The 13,986-nt window shown below is 59.3% G+C and overlaps 1 protein-coding gene across 1 annotated transcript; it reads right to left on the reverse strand.

The window, feature by feature from the left end:
• Window positions 1-588: 588 nt before the first annotated feature.
• Window positions 589-13,797, reverse strand: LOC148834062 (kinesin-like protein KIF22). Its single transcript, XM_088915727.1, has 9 exons — window positions 13,610-13,797; window positions 8,675-8,883; window positions 8,259-8,386; window positions 7,919-8,079; window positions 3,010-3,219; window positions 1,223-1,461; window positions 1,059-1,148; window positions 883-984; window positions 589-820 (listed from the first exon to the last, which is right to left on the reverse strand). Exons 2-9 carry the CDS (start codon window positions 8,875-8,877, stop codon window positions 589-591), a joined length of 1,365 nt encoding a protein of 454 aa, XP_088771853.1. The 5' UTR covers window positions 8,878-8,883; window positions 13,610-13,797.
• Between the last annotated feature and the right edge of the window lie 189 nt (window positions 13,798-13,986).

Here is a 13,986-nt window from a genome sequence, read left to right on the forward strand (position 1 = left end):
GCCCAGAGAGTCCTGCACACACAGAGACACTGAGAGCACAGCACACACCCCTACACAACACACCTCTACACAACCCCACCACAGCCCAGAGAGTCCTGCACACACAGAGACACTGAGAGCACAGCACACACCCCTACACAACACACCTCTACACAACCCCACCACACACCCCTCACACACACCACAGCCCAGAGAGTCCTGCACACACAGAGACACTGAGAGCACAGCACACAGCCCTACACACACACCAACACACCCCTCACACACACACCACAGCCCAGAGAGTCCTGCACACACAGAGACACTGAGAGCACAGCACACACCCCTACACAACACACCCCTACACACACACACCACAGCCCAGAGAGTCCTGCACACACAGAGACACTGAGAGCACAGCACACACCCCTACACAACACACCCCTACACAACCCCACAACACACCCCTCACACACACATCACAGCCCAGAGAGTCCTGCACACACAGAGACACTGAGAGCACAGCACACACCCCTACACAACACACCTCTACACAACCCCACAACACACCCCTCACACACACACCACATCGAACCTGCAGCAGGCGGGTCAGCTGGCTGTCGCGGTAGGGGACCCCACACCCCCAGACCCCCAGACGGAGCCCCACACTCTCGAACCTGCAGCAGGCAGGTCAGCTGGCTGTCGCGGTAGGGGACCCCACACCCCCAGACCACCAGACGGAGCCCCACACTCTCGAACCTGCAGCAGGCGGGTCAGCTGGCTGTCGCGGTAGGGGACCCCACACCCCCAGACCACCAGACTGAGCCCCACACTCTCGAACCTGCAGCAGGCGCGTCAGCTGGCTGTCGCGGTAGGGGACCCCACACCCCCAGACCCCCAGACGGAGCCCCACACTCTCGAACCTGCAGCAGGCGGGTCAGCTTGCTGTCGCGGTAGGGGACCCCACACCCCCAGACCCCCAGACGGAGCCCCACACTCTCGAACCTGCAGCAGGCGGGTCAGCTTGCTGTCGCGGTAGGGCACCCCACACCCCCAGACCCCCAGACTGAGCCCCACACTCTCGAACCTGCAGCAGGCGCGTCAGCTGGCTGTCGCGGTAGGGCACCCCACACCCCCAGACCCCCAGACGGAGCCCCACACTCTCGAACCTGCAGCAGGCGGGTCAGCTTGCTGTCGCGGTAGGGGACCCCACACCCCCAGACCCCCAGACGGAGCCCCACACTCTCGAACCTGCAGCAGGCGGGTCAGCTTGCTGTCGCGGTAGGGCACCCTGCCCAGCCCCTGGCCCAGCGCGTCCACCACCTTGCTGAGCGTGAACAGCGAGCGGTTGATGGCGCTGCTCTCCTTCAGCCTCAGGCCCGCGTTGCCAGTGCGCCGGTTGTCCTCCGAGCCGGCCAGGTCCACCAGGTACAGCTTCCCCAGCAGCTGCCTGAAGGGGGCGACGTTCTGGGACTTCACCACCTGACACACACAGAGAGAGAGAGACAGAGGGGTTCGTACAGACAGAGAGAGAGAGACAGAGAGGGGTTCGTACAGACACACCCGACACACACAGAGAGAGAGAGACAGAGGGGTTTGTACAGACACACCCGACACACACAGAGAGAGAGACAGAGGGGTTCGTACAGACACACCCGACACACACAGAGAGAGAGACAGAGGGGTTCGTACAGACACACCCGACACACACAGAGAGAGAGACAGAGGGGTTCGTACAGACAGAGAGAGAGAGAGGGGTTCGTACAGACACACCGGACAGACAGAGAGAGAGAGAGGGGTTCGTACAGACAGAGAGAGAGAGAGAGAGAGAGAGAGAGAGGGGTTCGTACAGACACACCCGACACACACAGAGAGAGAGAGACAGAGGGGTTCGTACAGACACACCCGACACACACACACAGAGAGAGAGACAGAGGGGTTCGTACAGACACACCCGACACACACAGAGAGAGAGACAGAGAGGGGTTCGTACAGACACACCTGACACACACACACAGAGAGAGAGACAGAGGGGTTCGTACAGACACACCCGACACACACAGAGAGAGAGACAGAGAGGGGTTCGTACAGACACACCTGACACACACACACAGAGAGAGAGACAGAGGGGTTCGTACAGACAGAGAGAGAGAGGGGTTCTTACAGACAAACCCAACACACACAGAGAGAGAGACAGAGGGGTTCGTACAGACACACCCGACACACACAGAGAGAGAGAGAGGGGTTCGTACAGACAGAGAGAGAGAGGGGTTCGTACAGACACACCGGACAGACAGAGAGAGAGAGAGGGGTTCGTACAGATACACCGGACAGACAGAGAGAGAGAGAGAGAGGGGTTCGTACAGACAGAGAGAGAGAGGGGGGTTCGTACAGACACACCCGACACACACAGAGAGACAGAGAGGGGTTCGTACAGACACACCTGACACACACACACAGAGAGAGAGACAGAGGGGTTCGTACAGACAGAGAGAGAGAGGGGTTCTTACAGACAAACCCAACACACACAGAGAGAGAGACAGAGGGGTTCGTACAGACACACCCGACACACACAGAGAGAGAGAGAGGGGTTCGTACAGACAGAGAGAGAGAGGGGTTCGTAGAAGACACACCGGACAGACAGAGAGAGAGAGGGGGGTTCGTACAGACACACTGGACAGACAGAGAGAGAGAGAGAGAGAGAGAGAGGGGTTCGTACAGACAGAGAGAGAGAGAGGGGGGTTCGTACAGACACACCGGACACACACAGAGAGAGAGAGAGGGGTTCGTACAGACAGAGAGAGAGGGGGGTTCGTACAGACACACCGGACAGACAGAGAGAGAGAGAGAGAGGGGTTCGTACAGACAGAGAGAGAGAGAGAGAGAGAGAGAGAGAGAGAGAGAGAGAGAGAGAGAGAGAGAGAGAGAGAGAGAGAGAGAGAGGGGTTCGTACAGACAGAGAGAGAGAGAGAGGGGGGTTCGTACAGACACACCGGACAGACAGAGAGGGACGGACAGATGGGGACAGACCTTGACCAGCAGCACGGCGTGGCTGCGGCTGGAGCGCTGGTTGAGCCGCGTGCAGGCGGTGGTGCGCTTCAGGGACGCGGGGACGAACAGGCGGTCGAAGTCGCTGAAGGAGGACAGCGGGCGCAGCGCCAGCCCCGGGATCACGATGTTCCGCTCGCGGTCCTCACGGATCGGCAGGTCCTGGTCCCGGGGCTCCAGCAGGTCCAGCACCTGGGCAGGACAGGGCCGGGAGAGTGTGTCTCCTGTCTCTGAACTCTCACTCACACTCACAGGCTCCTGTCCCTGAACTCTCACTCACAGGCTCCTGTCTCTGAGCTCACACTCACAGGCTCCTGTCCCTGAACTCACACTCACAGGCTCCTGTCCCTGAACTCACACTCACAGGCTCCTGTCCCTGAACTCACACTCACACTCACAGGCTCCTGTCCCTGAACTCACACTCACACGCTCCTGTCTCTGAGCTCACACACTCACACTCACAGGCTCCTGTCCCTGAACTCACACTCACAGGCTCCTGTCCCTGAACTCACACACTCACACAGGCTCCTGTCCCTGAGCTCACACTCACATGCTCCTGTCTCTGAACTCACACTCACACTCACAGGCTCCTGTCCCTGAACTCACACTCACACTCACAGGCTCCTGTCCCTGAGCTCACACTCACACTCACAGGCTCCTGTCCCTGAACTCACACTCACAGGCTCCTGTCCCTGAACTCACACTCACAGGCTCCTGTCCCTGAGCTCACACACTCACACAGGCTCCTGTCCCTGAGCTCACACACTCACACAGGCTCCTGTCCCTGAGCTCACACACTCACAGGCTCCTGTCCCTGAACTCACACTCACAGGCTCCTGTCCCTGAGCTCACACTCACACGCTCCTGTCCCTGAACTCACACTCACAGGCTCCTGTCCCTGAACTCACACTCACAGGCTCCTGTCCTTGAACTCAAACTCACAGGCTCCTGTCCCTGAACTCACACACTCACAGGCTCCTGTCCCTGAACTCACACTCACAGGCTCCTGTCCCTGAACTCACACTCACAGGCTCCTGTCCCTGAACTCACACTCACAGGCTCCTGTCCCTGAGCTCACTCACACACACACTCACATGCTCCTGTCTCTGAGCTCACACGCTCACTCACACACACGCTCACTCACACACACGCTCACTCACAGGCTCCTGTCCCTGAGCTCACTCACACTCTCACTCACAGGCTCCTGTCTCTGAGCTCACTCTCACACACACTCACAGGCTCCTGTCCCTGAGCTCACACACTCACACACTCACACAGGCTCCTGTCCCTGAGCTCACACACTCACACAGGCTCCTGTCCCTGAGCTCACACACTCACACAGGCTCCTGTCCCTGAGCTCACACACTCACAGGCTCCTGTCCCTGAGCTCACTCACACACACACACACAGGCTCCTGTCCCTGAGCTCACACACTCACACACTCACAGGCTCCTGTCCCTGAGCTCACACACTCACACACTCACAGGCTCCTGTCCCTGAGCTCACTCACACACACACACACAGGCTCCTGTCCCTGAGCTCACACACTCAGACACTCACAGGCTCCTGTCCCTGAGCTCACACACTCACACACTCACAGGCTCCTGTCCCTGAGCTCACTCACACACACACACACAGGCTCCTGTCCCTGAGCTCACACACTCAGACACTCACAGGCTCCTGTCCCTGAGCTCACACACTCACAGGCTCCTGTCCCTGAGCTCACACACTCACAGGCTCCTGTCCCTGAGCTCACACACTCACAGGCTCCTGTCCCTGAGCTCACACACTCACACACTCAGTACCTTCTCGTTGTAGATCTCCAGGTAGGACATGCCGATGCTGCAGTCCCACTCGGAGCCCTGAGCTCACACACACACTCACACACTCACACACACACTCACAGGCTCCTGTCCCTGAGCTCACACACACATACACACACACACACACACACACACACACACACACACACACACACACACACACACACACACACACACACACACAGGCTCCTGTCCCTGAGCTCACACACTCACACACTCAGTACCTTCTCGTTGTAGATCTCCAGGTAGGACATGCCGATGCTGCAGTCCCACTCGGAGCCCTGAGCTCACACACACACTCACACACACACACACAGGCTCCTGTCCCTGAGCTCACACACTCACAGGCTCCTGTCCCTGAGCTCACACACTCACACACTCAGTACCTTCTCGTTGTAGATCTCCAGGTAGGACATGCCGATGCTGCAGTCCCACTCGGAGCCCTGAGCTCACACACACACTCACACACTCACACAGGCTCCTGTCCCTGAGCTCACACACTCACAGGCTCCTGTCCCTGAGCTCACACACTCAGTACCTTCTCGTTGTAGATCTCCAGGTAGGACATGCCGATGCTGCAGTCCCACTCGGAGCCCTGAGCTCACTCACACACTCACACACTCACACACTCACACACTCACAGGCTCCTGTCCCTGAGCTCACACACTCAGACACTCACACAGGCTCCTGTCCCTGAGCTCACACACTCACAGGCTCCTGTCCCTGAGCTCACACACTCACACACTCAGTACCTTCTCGTTGTAGATCTCCAGGTAGGACATGCCGATGCTGCAGTCCCACTCGGAGCCCTGAGCTCACACACACACTCACACACTCACACAGGCTCCTGTCCCTGAGCTCACACACTCACAGGCTCCTGTCCCTGAGCTCACACACTCACAGGCTCCTGTCCCTGAGCTCACACACTCACACACTCAGTACCTTCTCGTTGTAGATCTCCAGGTAGGACATGCCGATGCTGCAGTCCCACTCGGAGCCCTGAGCTCACACACACACTCACACACTCACACAGGCTCCTGTCCCTGAGCTCACACACTCACAGGCTCCTGTCCCTGAGCTCACACACTCAGTACCTTCTCGTTGTAGATCTCCAGGTAGGACATGCCGATGCTGCAGTCCCACTCGGAGCCCTGAGCTCACTCACACACTCACACACTCACACACTCACACACACACTCACAGGCTCCTGTCCCTGAGCTCACACACTCAGACACTCACACAGGCTCCTGTCCCTGAGCTCACACACTCACAGGCTCCTGTCCCTGAGCTCACACACTCACACACTCAGTACCTTCTCGTTGTAGATCTCCAGGTAGGACATGCCGATGCTGCAGTCCCACTCGGAGCCCTGAGCTCACACACACACTCACACACTCACACAGGCTCCTGTCCCTGAGCTCACACACTCACAGGCTCCTGTCCCTGAGCTCACACACTCAGTACCTTCTCGTTGTAGATCTCCAGGTAGGACATGCCGATGCTGCAGTCCCACTCGGAGCCCTGAGCTCACACACACACTCACACACACACACACAGGCTCCTGTCCCTGAGCTCACACACTCACAGGCTCCTGTCCCTGAGCTCACACACTCACACACTCAGTACCTTCTCGTTGTAGATCTCCAGGTAGGACATGCCGATGCTGCAGTCCCACTCGGAGCCCTGAGCTCACACACACACTCACACACTCACACAGGCTCCTGTCCCTGAGCTCACACACTCACAGGCTCCTGTCCCTGAGCTCACACACTCAGTACCTTCTCGTTGTAGATCTCCAGGTAGGACATGCCGATGCTGCAGTCCCACTCGGAGCCCTGAGCTCACTCACACACTCACACACTCACACACTCACACACACACTCACAGGCTCCTGTCCCTGAGCTCACACACTCAGACACTCACACAGGCTCCTGTCCCTGAGCTCACACACTCACAGGCTCCTGTCCCTGAGCTCACACACTCACACACTCAGTACCTTCTCGTTGTAGATCTCCAGGTAGGACATGCCGATGCTGCAGTCCCACTCGGAGCCCTGAGCTCACACACACACTCACACAGGCTCCTGTCCCTGAGCTCACACACTCACAGGCTCCTGTCCCTGAGCTCACACACTCACAGGCTCCTGTCCCTGAGCTCACACACTCACACACTCAGTACCTTCTCGTTGTAGATCTCCAGGTAGGACATGCCGATGCTGCAGTCCCACTCGGAGCCCTGAGCTCACACACACACTCACACACTCACACACTCACACACTCACAGGCTCCTGTCCCTGAGCTCACACACTCACAGGCTCCTGTCCCTGAGCTCACACACTCACACACTCAGTACCTTCTCGTTGTAGATCTCCAGGTAGGACATGCCGATGCTGCAGTCCCACTCGGAGCCCTGAGCTCACACACACACTCACACACTCACACACAGGCTCCTGTCCCTGAGCTCACACACTCACAGGCTCCTGTCCCTGAGCTCACACACTCACACACTCAGTACCTTCTCGTTGTAGATCTCCAGGTAGGACATGCCGATGCTGCAGTCCCACTCGGAGCCCTGAGCTCACACACACACTCACACACTCACACACTCACACACTCACACACTCACAGGCTCCTGTCCCTGAGCTCACACACTCACAGGCTCCTGTCCCTGAGCTCACACACTCACACACTCAGTACCTTCTCGTTGTAGATCTCCAGGTAGGACATGCCGATGCTGCAGTCCCACTCGGAGCCCTGAGCTCACACACACACTCACACACTCACACACTCACACACTCACAGGCTCCTGTCCCTGAGCTCACACACTCAGACACTCACAGGCTCCTGTCCCTGAGCTCACACACTCACACACTCAGTACCTTCTCGTTGTAGATCTCCAGGTAGGACATGCCGATGCTGCAGTCCCACTCGGAGCCCTGAGCTCACACACACACTCACACACTCACACACTCACACACTCACACACTCACAGGCTCCTGTCCCTGAGCTCACACACTCAGACACTCACAGGCTCCTGTCCCTGAGCTCACACACTCACACACTCAGTACCTTCTCGTTGTAGATCTCCAGGTAGGACATGCCGATGCTGCAGTCCCACTCGGAGCCCTGCGGCAGGGCCTGCTGCTCACGGACCAGCTGGAACAGCTCCCTGACGGCTCGCGGGATGATCCCAGGCTGCTCAGCGCTGCCCAGCATGGTGTGGGTCTTCCCTGCAGGGGTCAGGGGTCAGGGGTCAGGGGTCAGGGCAGCAGCAGAGGGGGTTTGGGGGTGAAGAGAGACAGGACAGTAGGAGAGGGGGAGACAGGGGATCAGGGTCAGGGCAGCTGGAGAGGGGGAGACAGGGGGGTGAAGAAAGACAGGGCAGCAGGAGAGGGAGACACGCACTGACCTGCCCCCGTGGGCCCGTAGGCGAAGACGCTGGCATTCTGTCCGGCCAGCAGGAAGGGGAGCACAGGCTTGACAGAGGAGAGGTAGACCTCCTGCTGGGAGCTCCTGTCCCCGTGGAGAATGTCAAACCTGCAGCAGAGCTGAGCGTCAGGGGTGGCCTCTGTTAGACACACACGGCTCCCGTCTCTCTCTCACACACAGACACACATGGCTCCCGTCTCTCTCAGGCACAGGCACAGGCACAGGCACAGGCACAGGCACAGGCACAGGCACAGGCACAGGCACAGACACAGACACAGACACAGACACAGACACAGACACAGACACAGACACAGACACAGACACAGACACAGACGGCTCCCGTCTCTCTCACACACAGACACGGACGGCTCCCGTCTCTCTCCCTCTCTGACTCACTGGTAGTGCAGTGTCTCGTTCGTGTTCCTCCAGTTGACGATCTCCAGGCCCTGTGTCCCAGCAGCCCTCACACACGGCCCCTCTTTCTTCTCGTCCTCCGCGGACATGAAGGGGCGTAGGCGCACGGCCACCCGCAGGTGAGCAGGGGGGGGGCGCCGTGACGCCCCGGCCTCTCCCGCGGCAACCCTCTGAGGCAGTGCCATCGCAACCTGGGGAGAGGGGAGAGGGGAGAGGGGCGCTGAGGGCATGACTTCGCCAGAGCGGCAGACCGGGCTGGACCGCTGTTGTGACCCGGTCAGTCTACAGAGCGAGGGCACAAGTGTACACGAGCGCACGTTTGTGTGAGCCTGTGTGCGTGAGCACGAGCGCACGTTTGTGTGAGCCTGTGTGCGTGAGCACGAGCGCACGTTTGTGTGAGCCTGTGTGCGTGAGCACGAGCGCACGAGTGTGTGAGCCTGTGTGCGTGAGCACGAGCGCACGTTTGTGTGAGCCTGTGTGCGTGAGCACGAGCGCACGTTTGTGTGAGCCTGTGTGCGTGAGCACGAGCGCACGTTTGTGTGAGCCTGTGTGCGTGAGCACGAGCGCACGAGTGTGTGAGCCTGTGTGCGTGAGCACGAGCGCACGAGTGTGTGAGCCTGTGTGCGTGAGCACGAGCGCACGTTTGTGTGAGCCTGTGTGCGTGAGCACGAGCGCACGTTTGTGTGAGCCTGTGTGCCTGAGCACGAGCGCACGAGTGTGTGAGCCTGTGTGCGTGAGCACGAGCGCACGAGTGTGTGAGCCTGTGTGCGTGAGCACGAGCGCACGAGTGTGTGAGCCTGTGTGCGTGAGCACGAGCGCACGAGTGTGTGAGCCTGTGTGCGTGAGCACGAGCGCACGTTTGTGTGAGCCTGTGTGCGTGAGCACGAGCGCACGTTTGTGTGAGCCTGTGTGCGTGAGCACGAGCGCACGTTTGTGTGAGCCTGTGTGCGTGAGCACGAGCGCACGAGTGCGTGAGCCTGTGTGCGTGAGCACGAGCGCACGAGTGTGTGAGCCTGTGTGCGTGAGCACGAGCGCACGAGTGTGTGAGCCTGTGTGCGTGAGCACGAGCGCACGAGTGTGTGAGCCTGTGTGCGTGAGCACGAGCGCACGAGTGTAAAAACCTTATTTTTCCACTCAGAAATATTGCCAGACGCTAACCGTTACTGAAAAGCTGGTCAACACTAGAACTGACCACTGTAACACTCCACTCGCTGGGGGGTTTCTGAATCCACCCTGAACAAACCCCAGTCTGTCCAGAGTCCTGCCCGGGTCCAGTGCAGGTGATCCCATCACTCCTGTCCTGGAGTCCCTGCACTGGCTTCCTGTCTGGTTTCATGTCCACGCCCAGATCCTCCTGCTCACCTGTAAGACTCTGCATGGCTCAGCGCCTCAGTACCTGTGTGAGCTGCTCTCGTCCTGCGCCCCACTCCTCTGACCCCACTCTCAGAGTGTAGACGTCTCCTGCTGCGCCCCCGAACCCCAGGAGCTGTATCCCCAGGGGTATCAGAGAGCCCCCCAGCCTGAGCTCTTCCACATCGTCTAATTCTGCTCTCCTGTCTGTCCCCCAAGACTGCCGACACTCTGGGGGTGACAGGGGCTTCTCCTGCTGCGCCCCAACACTCAGGAGCTGTATCCCCAGGTACAGGGGTATCAGAGAGCCCCCCAGCCTGAGCTCTTCCACATCGTCTAATTCTGCTCTCCTGTCTGCCCCCCAAGACTGCCCTGTCACCCCCAGAGTGTGGACTTCTCCTGTTGCGCCCCAACACTCAGGAGCTGTATCCCCAGGTGTGTCAGAGAGCCCCCCAGCCTGAGCTCTTCCACATCGTCTAATTCTGCTCTCCTGTCTGTCCCCCGAGACTGTCCTGTCACCCCCAGAGTGTGGACTTCTCCTGCTGTGCCCCAACACTCAGGAGCTGTATCCCCAGGGGTGTCAGAGAGCCCCCCAGCCTGAGCTCTTCCACATCGTCTAATTCTGCTCTCCTGTCTGTCCCCCAAGACTGTCGACACTCTGGGGGTGACAGGAGCTTCTCCTGCTGCGCCCCAACACTCAGGAGCTGTATCCCCAGGTACAGGGGTATCAGAGAGCCCCCCAGCCTGAGCTCTTCCACATCGTCTAATTCTGCTCTCCTGTCTGTCCCCCAAGACTGTCCTGTCACCCCCAGAGTGTGGACTTCTCCTGCTGCGCCCCAACACTCAGGAGCTGTACCCCAGGGGTGTCAGAGAGCCCCCCAGCCTGAGCTCTTCCACATCGTCTAATTCTGCTCTCCTGTCTGTCCCCCGAGACTGTCCTGTCACCCCCAGAGTGTGGACTTCTCCTGCTGCGCCCCAACACTCAGGAGCTGTACCCCAGGGGTGTCAGAGAGCCCCCCAGCCTGAGCTCTTCCACATCGTCTAATTCTGCTCTCCTGTCTGTCCCCCGAGACTGCCCTGTCACCCCCAGAGTGTGGACTTCTCCTGCTGCGCCCCAACACTCAGGAGCTGTATCCCCAGGGGTGTCAGAGAGCCCCCCAGCCTGAGCTCTTCCACATCGTCTAATTCTGCTCTCCTGTCTGTCCCCCAAGACTGTCGACACTCTGGGGGTGACAGGGGCTTCTCCTGCTGCGCCCCAACACTCAGGAGCTGTATCCCCAGGTACAGGGGTATCAGAGAGCCCCCCAGCCTGAGCTCTTCCACATCGTCTAATTCTGCTCTCCTGTCTGTCCCCCGAGACTGCCCTGTCACCCCCAGAGTGTGGACTTCTCCTGTTCCGCCCCAACACTCAGGAGCTGTACCCCAGGGGTGTCAGAGAGCCCCCCAGCCTGAGCTCTTCCACATCGTCTAATTCTGCTCTCCTGTCTGTCCCCCAAGACTGTCCTGTCACCCCCAGAGTGTGGACTTCTCCTGCTGCGCCCCAACACTCAGGAGCTGTATCCCCAGGTGTGTCAGAGAGCCCCCCAGTCTGAGCTCTTCCACATCGTCTAATTCTGCTCTCCTGTCTGTCCCCCAAGACTGTCGACACTCTGGGGGTGACAGGGGCTTCTCCTGCTGCGCCCCAACACTCAGGAGCTGTATCCCCAGGTACAGGGGTATCAGAGAGCCCCCCAGCCTGAGCTCTTCCACATCGTCTAATTCTGCTCTCCTGTCTGTCCCCCGAGACTGCCCTGTCACCCCCAGAGTGTGGACTTCTCCTGCTGCGCCCCAACACTCAGGAGCTGTACCCCAGGGGTGTCAGAGAGCCCCCCAGCCTGAGCTCTTCCACATCGTCTAATTCTGCTCTCCTGTCTGTCCCCCGAGACTGCCCTGTCACCCCCAGAGTGTGGACTTCTCCTGCTGCGCCCCAACACTCAGGAGCTGTATCCCCAGGGGTGTCAGAGAGCCCCCCAGCCTGAGCTCTTCCACATCGTCTAATTCTGCTCTCCTGTCTGTCCCCCGAGACTGCCCTGTCACCCCCAGAGTGTGGACTTCTCCTGCTGCGCCCCAACACTCAGGAGCTGTACCCCAGGGGTGTCAGAGAGCCCCCCAGCCTGAGCTCTTCCACATCGTCTAATTCTGCTCTCCTGTCTGTCCCCCGAGACTGTCCTGTCACCCCCAGAGTGTGGACTTCTCCTGCTGCGCCCCAACACTCAGGAGCTGTACCCCAGGGGTGTCAGAGAGCCCCCCAGCCTGAGCTCTTCCACATCGTCTAATTCTGCTCTCCTGTCTGTCCCCCGAGACTGCCCTGTCACCCCCAGAGTGTGGACTTCTCCTGCTGCGCCCCAACACTCAGGAGCTGTATCCCCAGGGGTGTCAGAGAGCCCCCCAGCCTGAGCTCTTCCACATCGTCTAATTCTGCTCTCCTGTCTGTCCCCCAAGACTGTCGACACTCTGGGGGTGACAGGGGCTTCTCCTGCTGCGCCCCAACACTCAGGAGCTGTATCCCCAGGTACAGGGGTATCAGAGAGCCCCCCAGCCTGAGCTCTTCCACATCGTCTAATTCTGCTCTCCTGTCTGTCCCCCGAGACTGCCCTGTCACCCCCAGAGTGTGGACTTCTCCTGTTCCGCCCCAACACTCAGGAGCTGTACCCCAGGGGTGTCAGAGAGCCCCCCAGCCTGAGCTCTTCCACATCGTCTAATTCTGCTCTCCTGTCTGTCCCCCAAGACTGTCCTGTCACCCCCAGAGTGTGGACTTCTCCTGCTGCGCCCCAACACTCAGGAGCTGTATCCCCAGGTGTGTCAGAGAGCCCCCCAGTCTGAGCTCTTCCACATCGTCTAATTCTGCTCTCCTGTCTGTCCCCCAAGACTGTCGACACTCTGGGGGTGACAGGGGCTTCTCCTGCTGCGCCCCAACACTCAGGAGCTGTATCCCCAGGTACAGGGGTATCAGAGAGCCCCCCAGCCTGAGCTCTTCCACATCGTCTAATTCTGCTCTCCTGTCTGTCCCCCGAGACTGCCCTGTCACCCCCAGAGTGTGGACTTCTCCTGCTGCGCCCCAACACTCAGGAGCTGTACCCCAGGGGTGTCAGAGAGCCCCCCAGCCTGAGCTCTTCCACATCGTCTAATTCTGCTCTCCTGTCTGTCCCCCGAGACTGCCCTGTCACCCCCAGAGTGTGGACTTCTCCTGCTGCGCCCCAACACTCAGGAGCTGTACCCCAGGGGTGTCAGAGAGCCCCCCAGCCTGAGGGGTGGGACTTCACTCGTGTGTCTGTGTTGTTACTGTGCGCAGCCGAAGCAGCTGGACGGACACCGGCTCTGTGTCTCAGCGAGGACTGTCAGAGCGGGTTTCGGTTGTTTTGCTGTTGTTCCGCTTTAAAAAAAACGTTATATAGAAATAAAGATACTCCAAAATAAGAAGAAATAAGAATAAGAAACCCCAAAAGAAGAAATAGAGCACAGCTTTCCAGAGTGAATTCATCCTCCACCCCGGCCCCGAACCCGGATCGGAACCGGCCGGCCTCTTACCGAACCTCGGCTCCAATCTCTCCCGGCGTGGCCCTCAGTCCCTCGGGTACGGGTACAGGTACGGGTACAGGTACGGGTGGAGGAGGTGAAATGAACCCAGGAGAAACACAGAGAAAAACCGGACACCGATCGTATCACAGCGCGGCTCCGCGGGCCGCACACGAACACGGGCCGTTACAGGATTTTCAAACCTGCGGGCTCCGGGCCACCAATCAGCGCCCGCCGATGGGCCCGACGTCACGCAGGCGAAGGGAGGGCGAGCTGCGATTGGGTGAGGCGATGAAGATGCCACCTCCAGTGGGCGGGGTTAGAAAGAGACACGGTGGCTGTGATTGGCTGGCGCAACGGGAAGGCTTGGGCAGTGATTGGTCGCGGCT

The sequence above is a fragment of the Atractosteus spatula genome, chromosome 5 (genome assembly GCF_055471065.1).
Source record: "Atractosteus spatula isolate fAtrSpa1 chromosome 5, fAtrSpa1.hap1, whole genome shotgun sequence".
Taxonomy (NCBI): Eukaryota; Metazoa; Chordata; class Actinopteri; order Semionotiformes; family Lepisosteidae; genus Atractosteus; species Atractosteus spatula.

Bases quoted from the DNA above. Each gene is read 5' to 3' on its own strand.
- LOC148834062 (XM_088915727.1), bottom strand. From the start codon at position 8,877: ATGGCACTGCCTCAGAGGGTTGCCGCGGGAGAGGCCGGGGCGTCACGG. The intron at 1,462-3,009 runs GTCTGTCCCCAT...TGTGTGTGTCAG, and splicing joins ACGCCGTGCTGCTGGTCAAG to GTGGTGAAGTCCCAGAACGT. The intron at 985-1,058 runs GTGTGGGGCTCA...CGCCTGCTGCAG, and splicing joins CGCCTGCTGCAGGTTCGAGA to GTTCGAGAGTGTGGGGCTCC.